The sequence below is a fragment of the Xyrauchen texanus genome, chromosome 32, assembly GCF_025860055.1.
Source record: "Xyrauchen texanus isolate HMW12.3.18 chromosome 32, RBS_HiC_50CHRs, whole genome shotgun sequence".
Taxonomy (NCBI): domain Eukaryota; kingdom Metazoa; phylum Chordata; class Actinopteri; order Cypriniformes; family Catostomidae; genus Xyrauchen; species Xyrauchen texanus.
The window spans coordinates 19,480,256-19,501,703 of record NC_068307.1 but is presented as its reverse complement, the minus strand read 5'-3'; the positions used below and the strand labels follow the sequence as shown (position 1 = coordinate 19,501,703).

Here is a 21,448-nt window from a genome sequence, read left to right as displayed (position 1 = left end):
TTTTTGGATCTTGAAAGTTCTGGTCACTATTTACTTGCATTGTATCAACCTACAGAGCTGAAATCTTCTAAAAATCTTTGTTTGTGTTCTACAGAAGAAAGAAAGTTATACACATCTGGTATGGCATGAGGGTGAGTAAATGATGAGAGAATTAAAAATGTTTTGGGGAACTTTCGCTTTAAAATCTACAAAATATACTTCCCCAAATTTAATGTGTGTCTTACTTTGATTTGGTAAACATTTGTGCATTGGCATATATAGTAAATTAATTAGATTTGTTGTATCCATGTCGTCAAGGCTCTGTTCATAATGATGAGGGTGAATCAGAGGCTGAGACCGTCAACTCCAGTGTAGACATGAGTAACCCCATCTTCCAGATGTATGAGACAGTACGGGGTGGCAGGAACAGCCAGGGGCATCTATTAGCCGAGCCCTTCTTTCAGCTGCCCTCCAGGAAGGACTACCCCGACTACTTCCAGCAAATCAGCCATCCAATCTCCCTCCAGCAGATAAGGTACAACAGAACAACACCAGGCATTGCATGATTAGCAGGATGTTTAGTTTTGAACGTGCTGTTTTAAAAAATTATTTGACTAAAATTACCCACACTGTTTCAATGCAGATGTCTTCAGTGATAAACAGAGAGTATGCTTGCTAAACTCTGCCTAAACCCAGATTTTATTAAAATAATAATGTTAATTATTTTATAATGATTTACCAGTAGGTGGCAAAATGTTGGTGTAAACATATGCTTAATTGATCAATTGTTCATTCTGCAGTTTTACCAGGTTGTAAGGCATAACTGATGATAGACTGTTGAATTATTGAAAATCAATGCAGGTTTTCATCCCTAAAACGCTCTTGTGTGTTGAAGTTACCTAAGCTCCAAGGTTCTGTGTGCGTGTGAATGTCTATGTGTTTCGGATTATATAAAAATACAGTAGTTTGTCATTTTTATCCAATTTGCATAGCAAATGTCTTTGTTTTTATTTGGTTATTTTGCTATGGCAGGCTGTATGGCTAATAATTTGGCGAAATAATATAAAACTACTTTATAGTCGTGCAATTACTGAATCAAAATCAGCACCTTAAAACATCTGTTAACCAATCAGAATCAAGTATTTAACATTGCCATTGTATAACTTGTTCCTCCGTCCATGTTTATGTTACTTATTTTTTGTCTCTCTTCAGGGGTAAGATGAAGACTAATGAGTATGAAAGTGTGGAACAGATAGATGCAGATCTTAACCTGATGTTTGAGAATGCAAAGCGCTACAATGATCCCAACACTCATATCTACAAGCGCGTCCTAAAGTTGCAGCACATATTGCAGGTAATACAACTTTGTTTGTGTTCCATTCTGTGCTAATAGCAGATTTAGAGTTACTGTGCCAGGGGTGTCATATTGGTGGGACAGTTGGGATGATTTTTAGTGCCCTAGATGGACAGGTAAGCTAAAATGAAGACTACTCTTACTTGATAATAAAAGAAGATTTGTTCCACCCATTTGTACAGTGTGGCACGTTTGTGTGGACGTGTCATACACCATGCTTGACTGGATCTTGTGAATTACACTAAACAGCATGGCACAGACCACAAAACCTGTGGAACTCATTTGAATTAAACTGAGAATTTTCTACTTTCTGTTTTTTTTTGCCAATTCACAATGCTATAGTCTAGTTTGTTTTATAGAAACAATAGTTACATTGACCTACACAATGATGAGCCATCCATTGTCTAACCTGTGGTACTTCCTACAAATGAAAAACGTAAGATTAAGAGCCTGGACCTCCATTAATTGTTGACCAAGCTGTCAGTATTACTCTTCTGTAAAAACTGCTAAGTCTAAAATCTGTTTTAATACTCTCTTATTGTATGGGAAAAACCTAATTTTGTTTGCCTTTAGATAGGCTATTCCAAGAGATGACTTAAATAAACATTTAAAAATCCAGCATTTCCATTAGAAGCACTGTTCCTATACTTTAGTTTACAGTTTTGTACATGATTATTTCTATTAAATGCATTATTTAAATTATGTCAATAAAATATATATATAAAAAATTGGGTTTTAAATTTGAAATGGATAGTTCACCCCAAAATTAACATTTTCACATAATTTACTCACCACCATACCATCCCAGATGTGTATGACTTTCTTTCATCTGCTGAACACAAGCAAAGGTTTTTAGAAAAATATCTCAGCTATGTAGGTTGTAGGTCCTTACAATTCAATTGAATGGTAGCCAGAACTCTGAAGGTCCAAAAAAGCAAATTAAGGCAGGATATGCTTTTTTCAGCAAGTATGCTATTAGTTTTTTTAGATTACATTACACTTTAAAATACACATAATCAGATTCCTGTTACTTTTGACATGATTAAATTATAAAATAATAAAATATTACATGATTAGACAATGGCAATAAATTGTTAATTGATCATTTTCAGATTTTGCCCCTAAAAGAGCCCTTTAAAAGAGCAGTGTGAGTCAGAGGATATTAAATATGTGTGGTATTAATTTAATTGTGGCGTAATTTATTCTCAAATCTCCCCCCAAAAATTTAGAATTGTACACAAATGTCATAATTGTAATTCATTAAATGTATGCATTCATCTATGGGTTAGTCTTTTGTTTTATTCATGTCAAAAGTAACAGGAATCTGATTATGTGTATTTTAAAGTGTAATGTAATCTAAAAAACTAGTAGCATACTTGCTGAAAAAATTTGCAAATTCTACAAAATTGTGCAGTTACTTTTCTAAATTTGAATAATTAAAAAGCTTGAAAAGGGTGCTTTTAGCTTATTATTATTATTATTAAATGTTAGTGGACTTGTGAGTTTCTGCCTTTTTCATCCCTCATGAGTTAGCATTCCTAGTTCCAAACCCATACGGATTTCTTTCTTAGAACACTAAAAGAGAAATTTGTTAAGGCGTATCGGTTGCTATTTTCCATTGCTTTAAATGAGGACTGGAGATTTCAAGCTTCAAAAAAGCATAATAAAAGTAGTCTCTTGACTATGTATTACATGACTCTTGTGCTATATTCTATATTCTGAAGTCATCAGCAGCTTTGGGTGAGAAAAATAGAAATTTAAGTTGTTACTCTCTGAAGATCTTGCCACTCAAAGCCATTCATTTGCAGTGACATGCAAAAGAGCCACTAGTACATTCTTTAAATGTTGTTTCTATTAGGGATGTGCATGAGTAATTGATTAATCGAGTAGTCGTTCAACTTTAAATATTCAATCAGTGAAAACACCACTTGAATATTGTGATTTGAAGTGATTTTACCACCTCAGAAGACTTGAATATATGTTTCTATGTGTGAGTGCAAATGTTGTTTTTTGTAATTTTTTAATCTAGATGTTGTTGTTTATGCATTGTGCTCAAAATTTGAAGGTTGAACTTAAATTCTAAATTTAAATTAATCGATTAATCTAGTGCAAAATTACTAGAAATGCCCATCCCTACTTTCTATTAAATTTTGCATTCCATACTAAAAAGAAAGTCATATTGGTTCAGAATTAGATTTTTTTTTTTTTTGGGTGAAATACCCTTGTGTCTCAAGTGTTTGAGAATATTAAAAGGCAACCTTTGATAGTTATTGCGCTGTATTATTGTGTGTATGTTCAGATAAGGAGGAAAGAACTAATGAGGAGGGATGATGAAGATGGGGACAGTATGCTCTCGTCCACTCTTTCTGATGGAGGCAGCACCAAGCGCAAGAGGTACACCATTAACCTACTTATTTTGCTAATGATGACTGGAGTGTTTTCAAGTCAAGCATACATCTACTGTAGATTTACTGAACTTCTAGTTTTTCGTCTCTGCAGCTCTTCTCTAGAGCTTGTCTTTGATCACTAAGCCTTCATGAGTATTTCATAGATTCAGCTGTACCACCCATTTTGAAATCTTTGAGGTCTTTATTGACATGATTTATGTTCTTAATATGGCAGCCATAAGAAGAACACAAAGAAAAACCGCTTGAAGGCTCTGTACGCAGCTGTGGCAGAGGCTCGGGAGATGGGCACATGCCGGAGGCTCTGCGAACTCTTCATGGTAAAGCCTTCAAAGAAAGACTACTCAGACTACTACAAAATCATATCAGAACCAATGGACCTAAGGACCATAGACCACAACATCCGCTCCGACAGGTACCCCAGTGAGGACTCCATGATGGAGGACATGAAGCTGATGTTCCGTAATGCACGGCACTACAATGAAGAAGGCTCACGAGTGAGTGTAAACTCTGGGCTCTATACGTTTCCTGTGACAGCATATGAGGATTATCAATAAGCTTTGTAAGACTTTATAGAGTAACCGTGTATGAAAAGAACCACTGAATTATTGAGCTTTGTGAAGCTTTGAACAGAAGCAGTGAGATACAGACTGCAGATATTTTTTCTTGACTTGCATGTTACCTGATTTGACTGTAGGTTTATAATGATGCCAACATTCTGGAGAAGATATTAAGAGAAAAACGAAGAGAACTCGGCCCCCCGCCTGATGATGATGACATAATTTCACCCAAGTTGAAAATGAGTACGTCACTTTGTCTTAGTGTTGTCTAGTTCTACGCATGCATTAACATTTGTAGGATGCTCTTTGTAGGGCAATGTTTCACCAATTAACTTAAACCAGCAAATATAATCCAGTTTCAATATGAAGTGTGTAATTTTTGCATCACTCATGATTGTTTCCCAAACACATCTACCACTCTTTTCCGCTTTGCCCAAGATATGCTATTGTTTATACAGGCTAGCCAATTCAGTTCTGAACAGCTTATCACAGATAATCCTGCCCCCAGTTTACATTATTTGTTAAACCAGAAGTTTACCTTTTCAGTGTTCCATTGTCATTCCAGGGAAGAGTGGCTTTTCTACTAAAAAGTCGAAGTATTTGACTCCTCTGCAGCAGAAACTCAATGAGCTCTATGAATCGGTGAAGAACTACACTGACAAACGCAGACGACGTCTCAGCACAATCTTCCTCCGTCTTCCATCCCGTTCTGAGCTACCTGACTACTACGTGGCCATCAAAAGACCTATGGACATGGAGAAAATTAAAAGCCACATGCTTGCCAACAAGTACCAGGATGTTGACGCCTTGGTGGAGGACTTAGTTTTGATGTTCAACAACGCTTGTACTTACAACGAGCCCGCATCTTTGATCTACAAAGACGCATTGGTGCTTCACAAAGTGCTTTTGGAGACCAGGAGAGACCTAGAGGGAGGCGAAGATGCACATGTCCCAGATGTAGCACGACTCATCCAGGAACTTATTCGCAATCTTTTTGTGTCAGTGCTTGGTCACCAGGATGATGAGGGACGTTGCTACAGCGATTCGCTCGCAGAGATTCCAGCTGTTGACCCCAACAACCCTGATAAGCCTCTGTTGAACTTTGAGATCATCAGAGCAAATGTGGATAAGGGCCGTTATAGGAGACTGGATGTGTTCCAGGATCAAATGTTTGAAGTCTTGGAGAAAGCCAGACATCTGCATAGGTGATGTTCTATAACCAATTCCTAATCACCTCTTCTAGAGTTATAAAGGGATAGTTCACCCCAAAAGGAAATTCTCTTATCATTTACTCACTTTCATCCCAGATGTAAATGACATTCTTTCTTCTGCAGAACACGAACAAAGATTTTTTGAAGAATACATCTGCTCTGTAGGTCCATACAATGCAAGTGAATGGTGACCAGACATTTAAAGCTCCAAAAATCATATATAAGCAGCATATAAGTAATCCATATGACTCCAGTTGTTAAATCTATGTCTGAAGAAGCAATATAATAGGTGTGGGTGTGAAACAGATCAATATTTAAGTAATTTTTTTACCATAAAGCTCTAGAATGTGAAAAAATAAATTAAATATTGATCTGTTTCTCACTCAAAATTTACTGCATCGCTTCATAAGACATATATTAAACCACTGGAGTCGTATGGATTACTTCTACTTTGACTGTCTGTGCTTTTTGGAGCTTTAAAGTGCCGATCACTATTTACTTGCATTGTATGGACCTACTGTTTGTGTTCAGCAGAAGAAATACAGTCATACACATCTGGGATGGCATGAAAGTGAGTAAATGATGAGAGAATTTTCATTTTTGGGTGAACTATCCCTTTTATATGTCTAGAGATAACTATTTTAGTACCACTTTGGGCACAAGAAGCCTCGCTGAACCAGATTTATGTGTATTGGCAAGTCGCAATTGCAAAGTCAGATGCACTTTGCAGCTTAATATTTGATGTGCTGTTAAGGGGTGGATAAATCTGAAATAGAAAATAACACCTAAATATACTGGTGTGGAAAAGAACCCATTCAGATTTGTGAACGATTTGTGTACAAAACACACTGTAGAAATTAGCTTAAAATGTGTGCAGATTTTATGATCAGAATTTCTGTCTATCCAAAGCAGCAAGTATTTGACAGAACTTTTTTTTTTAATCTAAATAAATAGTTACGTTAGTTCATATGTATTTTATTTGCTACAAAGTGCTTCAAACACTTTTGTCAAAGATTTGATGCATTAAACTTTGCCAAACCCATCAACTAGTTCTTCGTTGGAAGAGCTCATTGGAGCAGTCCCATACCTTTTCCAATACTTGGTGGACCAATAAAAACATGTGGACTCTGATTCCCAGAAGTTGAGTAGCAGCAAGCCATTCAGATTGACACTGGCTTATTCAGCCAGCTCTTGCCTTTTTTTGTGCATAGACATTGTGACTGAGAGGAGGGCACCAGTAAAATAAGATGCATCTATTCAGTGAAATGCATTTCACTGTCATGTTTTTGTCCATTTGATTTGGGGAATATAGGACGGACTCTGAGATCTTTGAGGATTCTGTAGAGCTCCAGCAGTTCTTCATCCGAATCAGAGATGAGCTGTGTAAGAATGGAGAGATTCTGCTGACGCCTGCCCTCAGCTACACCACTAAACACCTGCATAGTGATGTGGAGAAGGAAAAGAAAGAGAAGCTGCCTAAAGAGTATGAAGAGGACAAACTCAAGAGAGAGGAAGAGAAGAAAGGTACTGTTCCAGTGATATTCAGGAATTAACTGTATTAATGTGTGTCCTAACAGCAAGACACGTGAATTAGCGTCACGCAGTGTTTCAGTTGTGTGGTGCAAATGACTATTCAAGAATCTTTCCGTATTGATCTGCAGAGGCTGAGAAGAGTGAGGAGTCTACAGGTGGTGGGTGGAAGGTAACCTTGCAACGCACCTACAGCCAGGACTGCAGTTTCAAAGACAACATGTACCATGTGGGAGACTATGTTTATGTAGAACCCACAGAACCAAACCTGCAGCCACACATTGTCTGCATAGAGCGCCTTTGGCAGGACGATGCAGGTATTACACTTTAAACTAAGTAAGAAAGCAAATTTTTGCTATTTTGCTATACATTTTAATTATTATGTATGTCATTCTCTAACACTGTTTAAAGAGAATGTAGACTTTAATCTTTTTTAACCCTCCTATGGTCTGGTCAGTTTTGGTTTCCTTTATCTGAGTGGAACAAGACTTGGTGTCCATTCCTCCACTTGCCTTCTGAACATACAAAATGTTTTTTTGCCATGATTCGATTAAGTGGTCTTAAGTGGTCGTAAAAACAAAGCGACACCTTTTGTCTTTATGGTCAAAATTGACCAACCATTAAAAATGAATGTGAAAGACCATAACAGAGCATTTTTTTAATCTGTCAAATACAATCAATAAATCAGCCACAATGAAAAGAAAAAAAAACACAGAAATGAGAGGGTGAAATTATAACATCCAGAGTGCAAAACGCACACACACACACACACAAACACACACCCACACACGTTGTGTTTCCATGTTTTATGGGGACTTTCCATAGACATAATGGTTTTTATACTGTACAAACTTTATATTCTATCCCCTAAACCTAACCCTACCCCTAAACCTAACCCTCACAGAAAACTTTCTGCATTTTTACATTTTCAAAAAACATAATTTAGTATGATTTATAAGCTGTTTTCCTCATGGGGACCGACAAAATGTCCCCACAAGGTCAAAAATTTCGGGTTTTACTATCCTTATTTGGACATTTGGTACCCACAAAGTGATAAATACACACTCACACACACACACACACACACACACACAAATTAACTGGTGAGACTATATCACAGAGCAGCCACAATGCAAAACACACACATTCAGAAAAGAGGGGGTGAGACAATAACACACCCACAATACAGAACACACACTCACAATAAAATAAATGGGTGAGACTAACACAGCCATAAGTGTGAACGTAGAACACACACACACTCATGCACACACAGAGAGAACAAAGATCAAAGAAAAAATTTGGAGTGACCCAAATGCACGAAAGTATACCTTTTCAAATGTGGGAACACAAAACACCGTATCTTTCCGTAATGGAAACAAAGACATTTTCGAACAGCTCTAAGTTATAAATGTGGCCTTGTCGAGCCTTACTCAGAGTTCATTCTGTACCAGCACCATGGCAAAACACTTTACTGTTAAGATGACCCTGCAGCCATCTACTGGCTATTATTGTCACAACATGATTTTCGAGTCATTTATATTTTGCATACCAGATGGCAGCAATCTGCCTCCAGTGTATGTCACATTCTCATTTTCTCCATGTTTCAACTTTTAGAAATGTAGGTTTCTACTGTAATAAAGTTTAATAAATGTGCTTATTTGCATATTCAAATTTATGGTAAATTGAGAAACTTAAGTGTAAATAAGATCAAAATAGCGTAAAATCCCAATTGAAGTGCATAATTGTATTGTTATTACTTCAGGGAAGTAGAAATGGTTTCATTATCATCATAAAACTAAAAAAAGAAAGTTAAACTTTTTGGTCCAAATGTTGGGCTAATTTATGAATCCCATAGGAGGGATTCATGCAGTGATTGATTTGTTTGACTGTATTCTGCCTTTTTTTTTTTTAAGGAGAGAAATGGCTTTATGGCTGCTGGTTCTATAGACCCAATGAAACGTTCCATCTCGCTACACGCAAATTTCTGGAGAAAGAAGTTTTTAAAAGTGACTATTACAACAAAATACCCGTCAGTAAAATACTGGGAAAATGTGTTGTCATGTTTGTGAAGGTAAAACCATTCAGCAATTACTCCGAAACATATATCCCTATAAAGAGAACATATTTTTGTGTTACTATTAAATTGTAAAACATTATGTATCTGTTTTCATACATTACTTATTTCAGGAGTATTTCAAGCTTCAGCCTGACACCTTCAGACCTGAAGATGTTTTTGTCTGTGAGTCTCGTTACTCTGCCAAGACCAAGTCCTTCAAAAAGATCAAGATGTGGACGATGCCCCTGAGCTCAGTGAAGTTTGTCCCTCGTGAAATGCCATTGCCTGTTGTCCGTGTGGCCTCTATGTTTGCACCCAAGCAGGATAGCGAAAAGCCTAATGAGGTGGCAGAGGACAGCAAAGCTGGGCCTTCTTTTATCGATAAGGTGAGAGCCAGCTGAATGCTGTCCTGTGTTGTTGCATTTACTATAAGACAACATAATTCTTTAAGAACTTCATGAACTTTAATTTGTTTACTAGATGTTGTCAGACCATTAAACTTTGTCTTTAGGAGAGAGAGGATGTTCCCATGGATATCAGTAATGGAGAGCCAGGATGCCGGTACTATGAGCAGCTCTGCTACAATGAAATGTGGCTGAAAGTGGGAGACTGTGTGTACATCCGCTCCCATGGGCTTGTGCGCAACCGCGTGGGCAGGTAGAGTGCCAATGACAAAACCAAACAGTCGCAGTTTTACATTCTGTTTTAAAGTCGCAATTTTAAAGTCAACATGAAACTGAAAACTGACACTATTTACTTTCTCAATACACATTCCTGGTCTTATTGTGCACAGTTTATCAGTGCATTTTATTCTGCACTGATCCATAAGAAATAAATGTGTTATAAATGTCATGGTAATTAAACATTTTCAACCCCTCATCTCCAACCAAATGTCACAATTAGTTATGTGAAGGTATAACATTTTCACATCACAGCTTTAATCACGGTATACAGTACTATCACGGTAATGAATTACATTACAAAACAGGTTGAAAGATAAACCAACTTTATTGTTGTTCTCTTGAAAACAAGTTCCCCGTCTGTCGCTCACTTCGACGTTGTGTCGAAGAAGCTAGTCAAAAAGTCTTGCTGGAACACTAGCACACCAGACTCCCCTGTTGTCACATTTTCTGGTGACTACCTTTCCTACCTTTACCTTTTTGCATCAGGGTAAAATGTTATTAACAACAAGATTGTTCTTTATTTACTGTGTGGGACATTGAGTTTCTTGCAGGGGACCAGATTGGCTTGTGTTTATATTAGATATATCAACATATGAACTGTTTGATTACTGTGTCTCCTGATATATTTGTGGATTTGTGTTGTAATAGGATAGAGAAGATGTGGGTTCGAGATGGAGCTCCCTACTTCTTAGGGCCCATCTTCATTCACCCTGAAGAGACAGACCATGAACCCACTAAGATGTTCTACAAAAAGGAAGTATTCCTTAGCAACCTGGAAGAATCCTGCCCTATGACATGTATTGCAGGTAACAGTATTTTTCACTTACCTTAAAAGTAAAGGTCCATCTTAAAAATTGCATTATTGTATAGTTACAAGGACAGGTGAAGGTACTTGATTCAGGCACTCCAGTATTTTGACACATTGATTTATGTACTTCGAAATTACTGTAATTACATAAAGTAATAGGTTAGTTTGATTAAAACTTTGCATCATATCTTGATTATTTTTATGTATTTTTTTTCTCAGGGAAGTGTACAGTGTCTTCCTTCAAATATTTCCTGTCATGCCGGCCAACCGAAATAACAGAGGATGATGTGTTATTGTGTGAGAGCCGCTACATTGAGAGTGAGAAGCAAATGAAGAAATTCAAAGGCCTGAAGCGTTTCACTCTGTCTGCCAAAGTAGTTGAGGATGAAATCTATTATTTCAGGTAAGTTTACATTTGAGAGTAAAATTTGTTTTGACTTGTTCCTTGTTATGTGTCCAAAGATGAGATCAATGCAATCCATTTGTCATTAAACAATCTTTTATTCTTTTAATAAAAAATATATTTTAATATCCTTTGTCAATGATCAAAATGTTATATCATGCTTAGCAAGGATGTGGTAAAGAAGCCATTCAACTTTCTCATTAAAATGTGTTTAACCAAAACACTTCTGTGAAACACCGTTATTCTAAAGAGACCACGTATTTTGCAAATCAGTGTAAATACTTGTGAATAGTAAAAATTGTGCATGTCAACAATAAACATTTTAATATATATATATACAGTACAGTGCAAAAGTTTTAGGCACTTGTGAAAAATGTTGCATAGTGAGGATGTCATCAAAAATAATGCCATTGTTTTTATTTATCAATTAACCTCATACAAGTCCATTGAACATAAAAAAAGCTAAATCAATATTTGGTGTGGCCACATTTGCCTTTAAAACAGCACCAATTCTCCTAGGTACACCTGGACACAGTATTTCTTGGTTGTTGGCAGATAGGATCCATCCATCCATCCATCGTCAACCGCTTATCCTGTGTACAGGGTCGCGGGGGGCTGGAGCCTATCCCAGCTAACATTGGGCGAAAGGCGGGGGACACCCTGGACAGGTCGCCAGTCCATCGCAGGGCGGCAGATAGGATGTTATATATAAATATAACGTGTAAAATTTATATTTGTAATGTTCCTAGTTAGGTCTCCTGTATAATTTATAGCATTAGCTGTGAAATAATTTCTTTCATATGTTTTCAAAATAGACATTATAAATGAAATATACATGAATATGAATCATATATATTAAAGCTTTTGAAAAGGGAAATCTGTATTTTAGAAACTCAGAAATAAAAATGATTATTTCACATTTTTTAATCCAATTTTATGTGGAAATGTTCACATTTTGGGAGGGTATATGGTCAAAAACGCTTAATATTTTTGACAAAATGACCATCTTGGTAAGGTATTAATTGACAGCATACATAAACAGACCCAATTGCAGACAGCTGTAGAAAAAAATAAGAAACGTTATTGAAAAAACAGAATACAAAAAAAAACAAATGACTGTGGCAAACAAAACAAAAAACTAAAAACCACTTGGAGAGCATCTCAATGAGCTCCCTATTTAGGGCACTAATCAGAGAGCCTGCCATTTCTAGTCTCAATCACAAAATTGTTCCAGTGCACTGTAATGTTTGCTCCCAAAAAATTCCCTGAATGCACTGTTAAAACCAGGGAGCATCAATGCTCACTATGTTCCCTCACTGGAAATGTCATTATGTCTTCTGAAGTCTCTTAAGCCTTATTTTCTCTCAAATAGAGATGTTGTTTAAAATGTCTTTCACCCATAATTATCATAAATGGGAAACAATCTTTTAAATATTAGAGTTGTTAGAAGAACGTTAAAAATAATCTCCTTTATGGGGGGCCTGGTGTAGCTCAGTGAGTATTGATGCTGACTACCACTCCTGGAGTCACGAGTTCGAATCCAGGGTATGCTGATTGACTCTAAACAGGTCTCCTAAGCAGCCAAATTGTCCCAGTTGCTAGGGAGGGTTGAGTCACATGGGGTAACCTCATCGTGGTCACGATTAGGGGTTCTCGCTCTCAATGGGGCATGTGGTAAGTTGTCCGTGGATCTAGGGAGCTGATTGAGACGCTCATCCAAAGTCCTCAGCATCAATGCGGGCAAAACAAAACTGACCTTCTGGAGGGCATAAACTGAAAGATGCAACTAAAGCCGGGCTCTCACTAAAGGCAATTTTGCTGTCGCAGACAGATTTCCAAGGTCTCCAAAAAAATAGCCGGATTGCTGCCAAATCGGTGCTCCCAACGATCGGCAATGCACATTAAGTATGAGCAGTTCATCGACATGATCAGAGCCAGATTTGAGCAGTCACAGACGCTGGGATATTTTCATGCCATGATTGATATTATCTCCACAGAATCTTGTAGTGTGAGTGATGAAGGAACAAACTGCTCCAGCCTTTATCATGCATTGTTATGTACAAGAATGGAAAGCCACAATTTGATCATAATTATGGTTTATTGCAATAAACTAACAATAATTTGTAACAAATAAATATATGGTCTGCACACTCTACTTGACACTGTTTTATTTTATACCTCCAACCTCCAGTCTTTCCCAAATCAGACCACGTCTTTCCAAACGTTGTTGCTGCCATATTTTGTTTTTCATTTCTTTTGTTTGTCTGACAAAATAAGTGCACAGACAACTTTTGGACAGCAAGCTTATCGTGACCCTCCATTCCTGGATAAATCTCGGGATCACTGTAATTTCTCACTTAAATGTATGTGAGAAAACAATGTTTTACTGTTGGGCGGGGTTGCCTCTTGGTCAAAGATCTTGTAGTTTGTGCACCTTGTCTGCATTCTGTTGTGTAGTATTAGCTCTGCTAAGTCAAGAAGACAACAGCTAACAACAAACTTTGTTGCATAATGTGAGTAGTACTGTAATTCAGGTAGTCTGACAGTCGGGTAGCAAGAGCCCGGCTTAAAAGAAACACAATCGGGGGAATCCGAATATAAATGCAGACAGGTCCAGACACAAGAAAGGAGGAACAAAAACGGGAATATGAAGTGTGGGAAATCAGGATGACAAACTAGGAGGGCAGGTGAAACCAAATAACTGATAATAGGCAGAGACAGAGGAACAGACCATGCAAGTAAACACATAGGAAACCCAAAACAAACCAAAAGCATTTCATGAAACAGAACCAAAATAAACTGTGATAACAGCATCCTAGCACTTAGAAGTCTCATGCTTCGGAAAAAAGCTTCGGACGTCATGGACCGTCCGTTTATGGCATAACAAAAACAGCTCTGATTCAGTGGGCCCAATTTTAAGAGTGCTAGCGCTAAGCTATGCTTTAAATCATAAGCACAAAGTCAGTGGGCATGGCCAAGAAATTTTGCATGCGCTAAGTCTAGGTGCAAGTGGGATTGGCTAAATTACACGAGCAAATCGGAGAAGAACCTCAGATTTGAGGTTCTTCTCCAGTAATTGCAGCGTCTGCTAATATATAATTAATTCCTCAAGCGCCAGCAATGTAAACAAAGACAGCACATTCATAAGAAGTTGGTAGTGTAAAAATTGACTGTGAAATAAGTTAGAAGAATAGAAATATGGATTTACTTCTTTTGTGCATTAAAGAAAGAATGTCAGGCATATTTTTATGATAGTGACACACCTTTTATGCACATGGAAAATGTGGTTCTTGTCAGAATTTGCATTTATACTCTGGTAAATTATAGAGAATATAAGTACCGAATTATGAATCATTTCCATCTACTGACACACAAATCATGGCTAGTATTAACAGTGACTTTATCGTAATGCATTTCAGTTCTACGGGTCTATTTTGATTTGGAAACATTACATTAATTTATTTAAACACAAACAAAAATCTAATTAATCAAATTAAATCTAAAATCAAATTACACTTTGTGGAGCGGAGGGGGGCGGGGCCGGGTCAGAATATCACACGCCCGGTCCCCAATCGGCCTGATGAGGCGCGCGAGGGATAAAGGCGGCCGGTGACGATTGTTCGAGAGAGAGAGAGAATTACGGGCATGTCCGTCATGTGTGTTTGTTTATGTGTTTTTGAGTTTTCATTAAATTATTATTTATATTGACAAGCCGGTTCTTGCCTCCTCCTTGCCCATCCTTTAACTGTTTTACACACTTCAAAAGACACTAAAATATAATTTAAAATAACTAAGAGGTCCAAAAAATCATACCAAATCCAAACCTTTTACTCTCTCCAACATCTTCCATCAGCTTCGAAGATAGTTGGAAAAATACCAATACAAATTTGATCATAAATACATGATAATATATATATTCAATAATAAAAATTAAAAAAAAACATGAAATATAGTTTAACACAAATCAGCACACATAGTTTTTTCATTAAAGGGCTATTGTCAGGGACATAATTTATTTTAATTATTTTAATAATTTATTGCTATATTTTCAGAGTTTGGAAATTAACTTTATTACCACCTGCTGGTGGAAGCTCCAGACTGCAAATGTAGGAACTAAATTTAGACATTCGCACTTTGCGCTGGAAACAGACGTGGCCTTAAATTTTAAAAGAGTGATCTGAGTCAATGAAGAAAAACTAAATATTTTACATAAATGTCATAATAGTGATTAATGACCTTTATTCAAAGATCAGCTTGTGCTCAGATTTTTCATATGTGAAAAAGAAGCAGAAGGTCCACAATGAGAAATTGTGCTGTTCATTTTCTATGTTTGAATGATTAAAATAGTTAGTAATGGGTGCTTTAAGCTTATTTAAAAATCCCAGAGTTTGCATCCCTGAGATTTGACTTTCTGTTATCCCATCAGAAAGCTCATTGTGCCTCAGAAAGAGCCGTCTCCACTGCTGGATAAGAAGATTCACGAGTTGGAGGCCAAGTTTGCGGACATGACTGATGAAGAGCTGGAGGATTTGGGTGAGGATGATGATGGCTGTGATGCTCACTGCATGCCACAGCTACATACTCCGCTGACCAGTGACATGGACATGCTACATTATGCACCAGCACAGGTATGCAGTCTGCTGTTGTCACATGAGAATAAAGGTCTTTTGTGTACAATAAAAACCAAAACCGGTCATAAATTGTCTATATTTGTCATTCATTTACCCTCCATGCTTTATGCATCTAAAACAACAGATCTCAGAAGGGGTGGCTATAATAGTTAATTTAGTTAAGGGGTTTAGATAAGAGGTTGTCATTGTAATATTCTGTATATGGCTGTATTTAATTTGTATTTCGTTCAGTAATGGATTAATGTATAGGAGCTCTTGGCATTTTTGTGTGCAAAATAAATCAGATGCGTGTGCCCATGGGCCAAGACTAGATAATCAATACATAATTCTGTGCCACAGTCTACTCCAAAGTCAATTAAGGGGCTGTCAAAGAAGGAAGGGGCAAAGAGGAAGATCAACATGAGTGGGTACATCCTCTTTAGCAGTGAGATGAGAGCTATCATTAAGGCCCAGCACCCTGACTTCTCCTTTGGAGAGCTCAGTCGTCTGGTGGGCACAGAGTGGAGAAACTTGGAGGCCACCAAGAAAGCTGAGTATGAAGGTGAAGTAACAAAGTTTACGTCACACTATCCTTTGCTATACATACACTCACTGAGTACTTTATTAGGAACACCTGTGCGCCTACTTATTCATGTGATTATCTATTCTGCCAATCAGAAATACTGTATATTTATCAGCAACCTATCAAATCTGTATGAATTGTGAGGTGTCTATTTTCATGAGGATTTACAATTGTTCTCTACATTGCTAAATCACTTTAGAGAGGGAATTCAACTGCAAGAGGATGTTACAAATAAAAAACAACAACAAATATCCGAGCATGGCTGACGTTATGAGAGGTGCGGTCGGTCTGCGCACGTTCATACACCGCACATGTGCGCTCCCACGTGGTCTGTCAATCAAACATGCACGCTCACAATCTTACTTGAGAGTTACTCAACACGGCGCAAATCTGTCCAATCTCTTCAATAGCTCATCAGAGATTTGTACTCATCATGACAAGAGTATTTAAAGGAAATCATAACAATTTTTCCTGCACTGTCACTGCCTTAACACAAATGCTATTCACATAAATGCTATTTAGTGATCTACTATGCTAAGGGGGTGAAAAAATCGTAATGACATGTTTTGGATATATCGTTATTGTTTTTTAACACATCTCTGGTGTATGTGATGTTGAACACTTATGGTGTTTGTTATTTGACAATCACAGTGACAACAGAAATTATCTATATCAGAAAATCGAACTGTTACACCCCATATGTTTTAAAAAATTACAAAAAATTGTTGACTCAAAAATGAAATTTTAAATGAGAATTTTGAAACTCCAAAAAGCATATAAAGGCAACATATAATGAATCAATAAGACTCCAATGGTTGAATCTGTGTCTTCAGAAGTTATATGATAGGCCTTTCATAGCCTTTCTGTCAGCTTGAACCAGTCTGGCCATTCTCTGTTGACGTTTCTCATCAACAAGGAGTCTCCGTCAGCAGAACTGCCGCTCACTAGATGTTTTTTGCTTTTGGCACCATTCTGAGCAAACACTAGAGCAGGGCTACTCAACTTCAGAAAGGTCAGGGGCCACAAAGCTGGATACCTGTACCCTCGAATACCTCACTACAATTGTTCTGATTATATATATACTGTATATACATACTGGTGGACAAAAGTTTGGAATAATGTACAGATTTAGCTCTTATGGAAAGAAATTGGTACTTTTCACCAAAGTGGCATTCCTCTTATCACAATGTATAGTCAGGACATTAATAACATTAAAAAATACTATTTTTATTAATAAATATTTTCAGAACTTCTTAAACTACTACAAAGAGTTTTCATCAAAACATCCTCCCTGTGCAACAATGTCAGCTTTGCAGATCCTTGGCATTCTAGCTGTCAGTTTGTCCAGATACTCAGATGACATTTCACCCCACACTTCTTGTCTTGTCGGCCACTTATCACACACCTTACAGTCTAGCTGATCCCACAAAAGCTCAATGTAGTTAAAATCCATAACACTCTTTTCCAATTATCTGTTGTCCAATGTCTGTGTTTCTTTGCCCACTCAAACTTTTTTTTTCCCATAAGGCAATTCTTCCCATAAGGCCTGCACCCCTGAGTCTTCTCTTTACTGTTGTACATGAAACTGGTGTTGAGCGGGTAGAATTCAGCTGATGACATGTGAGGCATCTATTTCTCAAACTACAGACTCTGATGTATCCTCTTGTTAAGTTGTACATCTGGCCTTTCACATCTCTTTCTGTTCTTATTAGAGCCAGTTGTCCTTTGTCTTTGAAGACTGTAATGTACACATTTGTATGAGATCTTCAGTTTTTTGGCAATTGTTTAGCCTTCATTCCTCAAAACAACGATTGACTGACAAGTTTCTGGAGAAAGTTGTTTCTTTTTTTCCATTTTTGGCCTAATATTGACCTTAAGAAATGCCAATCTATTGAATACTGCGGCAACATAAAAACAAACACAAAGACAATGTTAAGCTTAATTTAACAAACCAAATAGCTTTTAATTATGTTTGATATAATTGCAAGTGATTTTCTTGTACCAAATTAGCAATTTAGCATAACTACTCAAGGATAAGGTGTTGAAGTGATGGCTGCTGGAAATAGGGCCTGTCTAGATTTTATCAATAATTATTGATCAACCATTATGGGGCAGCTGTGGCTCAGGTGGTAGAGTGGGTTTTCCACTAATCGCAGGGTTGGTGGATCAGTTCCCAGCCCACAAGACTCCACATGCCGAAGTGTCCTTGGGCAAGACACTGAACTCCAATTTTCTCCCAGTGGCAGGCTGGCACCTTGCAAGGCAGCTCTACCGTCATTGGTGTGTGAATGTGTTTTTCAATGGGTGAATGAGACGCAGTGTAAAAGGCGCTATATAAGTGCAGACCATTTACCATTTATCAATAGTGATGGTGCTGGTTTTTACATCAGTAATGTCCCGACTATACTTTGTGGTCAGTTGAATGCCACTTTGGTGAATTAAAGTACCAATTTTCTTCCGAAACAGCAAAATCGGTACATTATTCCAAATATTTGGCTCCTAGTATATATATATATATATATATATATATATATATATATATATATATATATATATATATATTCTTTTCAAATTATGACAGCAACTAAGACAACCACTCTGTACAATTGTAGTGAGCAGAATAGCATCTCAGAATGCACAACACATCGAACCTTGAGGCAACAAAAGCAGAAGACCATGCTGGGTAATTTCCGAGGACCATAGTGTTTCTAATAAATTGCTCAATAAAGTGCTCAGTACAATTGTCTGCAAATCATAAATGGAAACTGATGCATTGAATACAAGGTCTTGAGGTTCTCCATGTGACATCAAATCATTTTTTTTTTACTTTGCTGTCTATCCAGAGCGGGCAGCTAAGGTAGCGGAGCAGCAAGAGCGAGAAAGGGCGGCACACCAGCAGAACTCCTCAAGAGCAGGTACTCCAGTAGAGGCGGTCATGGGGGTGGTACCTCCCTTGACCCCAATGGGGATGCTTAGCCACAGCATGACACCTATGGCAGGTAACCCCTCTTAGGTGTGATGGACACACCTTTCTGGTACCACAAAGAGCTGCAATAAGAAGCCTAACTGCATATATTTTCATCTCCAATGCACTTTTTATCTTAATCCAATTAATTTGATTTCTTTCTGCCATGTTTTGGTCTTTGTAATTCCAAAACTAATATTTTTTATCAGAATACATATGATTTGGAATGCAGCATGCTTTTGTCATCCTTGCACATTGCATGGATTTTAATCAATAAAATAAACCAAATATATTCCTATAGGATTTTTATATGAATATACAGTTGAAGTCAGAAGTTTACTTTCACCTTAGCCAAATACATTTCATTTTTCACAATTCCAGACATTTAATTGTATAAAACATTCGCTGTCTTAGGTCAGTTAGGATCACTGCTTTATTTTAAGAATGTGAAATGACAGAATAATAGTAGAGATAAGTATTTATTTCAGCTTTTAATTTCTTTCCTTATATCCTAGTGGGTCAGAAGTTGACATAGACTTTATTAGTAATTGGTAGCATTGCATTTAAATTGTTTAACTTGGGTCAAACGCTTTGGCTAACCACAAGCTTCTCACAATAAGTTGCTGGAATTGTGGCCCATTCCTCCAGACAGAACTGGTGAAACTAAGTCAGGTTTGTAGGCCTCCTTGCTCGCACATGCTTTTTCAGTTACATGCCCACAAAAAAAAAATAGTTTTTTCGTTATCGGATTGAGTATACCAATACCAAGACTTTGTTGTCCTTAAGCCATTTTACCATAACTTTGGAGGTATGCTTGGGGTCATTGTCCATTTGGAAGACCCATTTGCGACCGAGCTTTAACTTCCTGGCTGATGTCTTGAGATGTTGCTTCAATATATCCACATAATATTCCTTTCTCATGATGCCATCTATTTTCTGAAGTGCACCAGTCCCTCCTGCAGCAAAGCACCCCCACAACATGATGCTGCCACCCCCATGGTTCACGGTTGGGATGGTGTTCTTCGGCTTTCAAGTCTCTCCTTTTTTCCTCCAAACATTACAGTGGTTATAATGGCCAAACAGTTCAATTTAGTTCCATCAAACTAGAGGACATTTTTTCAAAAGATATTTTTCCTCATGTGCACTTGCATACTGTAGTCTGGCTTTTTTATGGTGGTTTCAGAGCAGTGGCTTCTTCCTTGCTGAGCAGCCTTTCTGGTTATGTCAATATAGGACTTGTTTTACTGTGATACAGATACTGTCTGCCTGTTTCCTCCAGCATCTTTACAAGGTGCTTTGCTGTTGTTCTGGGATTGATTTGCACTATTTGTACCAAACGTTCATCTCTAGGAGACAGATGGCTGTGTGATCACATTGTGTATATACTTGCGAACTATTGTTTGTACAGATGAACGTGTCACCTTCAAGCATTTGGAAGTCGCTTCCAAGGGGGAACCAGCCTTGTGGAGGTCCTCAATAATTTTTTTCTGAGGTCTTGGATGATTTCTTTTGATTTTCCCATGATGTCAGGCAAAGAGGCACCGAGTTTGAATGTAGGCCTTAAAATACATCCGCAGGTACACCTCCAATTCAGTACACCTCCCATCAGAAGCTAATTGTCTAAAGGATTGACATAATTTTTTATTTTGAATTTTTTAAGCTGCTTAAAGGCACAGTTAACTTGTGTGTAAACTTCTGACCCACTGGAATTGTGATACAGTCCATTTAAAGTGAAACAATCTGTCTTTACATTTTTTTTGGAAAAATGACTCTAAATGCAAAACTATAGTTTGCTAATGTTAAATCGGTGGAGTGGTTAAAAAATGATTTTTAATGATTTCCAAGTGTTCTGACTTCAACTGTATATAAAAAAGTAATGTGACTGCCTAAACAAGCCATTTAAATACATAATGTGCTCAGACAATGTCATGAATGTCAATGCATACCATCTCAAATTGCTCTGGTTATTCTGAAACACCAAATTCTGTCATCAAAATGAATGGCTATTATTACCTTCCAGAACTGTCTGATATGCTTTCACTATCGCAGACATAAGGCATCTGCTGCTGAACGCTATTTATTGATTACATTTTATAAGAGTCACAGTGGCTTCAACTTCCATTTTCATTTCTATTTTGTGCTAATTTCCTCATAAGTGTCATGTAAGTGACGATTTTGTTCTCTTAAACACGAGGTATGTAAATGCTTCTTTATTCGTGATATTCCGATTTTTCAAAATAAAATGCATTCGTAACTTGAATGGAAACATAACTATAATTAGTTGCATGATGTACTGAA

The 21,448-nt window shown here is 37.3% G+C and overlaps 1 protein-coding gene across 4 annotated transcripts in view; it reads left to right on the top strand.

Annotated features, from left to right (window-relative positions):
* The window catches only part of LOC127625910 (protein polybromo-1-like), a 47,703-nt gene that overhangs the window by 11,571 nt on the left and 14,684 nt on the right, over positions 1 to 21,448 (top strand). For 3 of the 4 annotated variants that reach the window (XR_007968382.1, XM_052101358.1, XM_052101357.1), the window contains exons 11-26: positions 298 to 514; positions 1,192 to 1,333; positions 3,633 to 3,727; positions 3,956 to 4,235; positions 4,436 to 4,541; positions 4,864 to 5,503; positions 6,822 to 7,033; positions 7,171 to 7,356; positions 8,956 to 9,113; positions 9,230 to 9,484; positions 9,610 to 9,755; positions 10,430 to 10,587; positions 10,809 to 10,992; positions 15,419 to 15,620; positions 15,963 to 16,164; positions 19,029 to 19,100. Coding sequence is in view for 3 of the 4 variants with exons in the window: in XM_052101358.1 (XP_051957318.1) it covers positions 298 to 514; positions 1,192 to 1,333; positions 3,633 to 3,727; positions 3,956 to 4,235; positions 4,436 to 4,541; positions 4,864 to 5,503; positions 6,822 to 7,033; positions 7,171 to 7,356; positions 8,956 to 9,113; positions 9,230 to 9,484; positions 9,610 to 9,755; positions 10,430 to 10,587; positions 10,809 to 10,992; positions 15,419 to 15,620; positions 15,963 to 16,164; positions 19,029 to 19,100 (3,255 nt within the window). In the remaining variant the exon portion in view is untranslated. Of the gene's footprint in view, positions 1 to 297; positions 515 to 1,191; positions 1,334 to 3,632; positions 3,728 to 3,955; positions 4,236 to 4,435; positions 4,542 to 4,863; positions 5,504 to 6,821; positions 7,034 to 7,170; positions 7,357 to 8,955; positions 9,114 to 9,229; positions 9,485 to 9,609; positions 9,756 to 10,429; positions 10,588 to 10,808; positions 10,993 to 11,511; positions 11,749 to 15,418; positions 15,621 to 15,962; positions 16,165 to 19,028; positions 19,101 to 21,448 lie in introns of those variants that run through there. The other variant, XM_052101359.1, reaches the window with a different exon arrangement.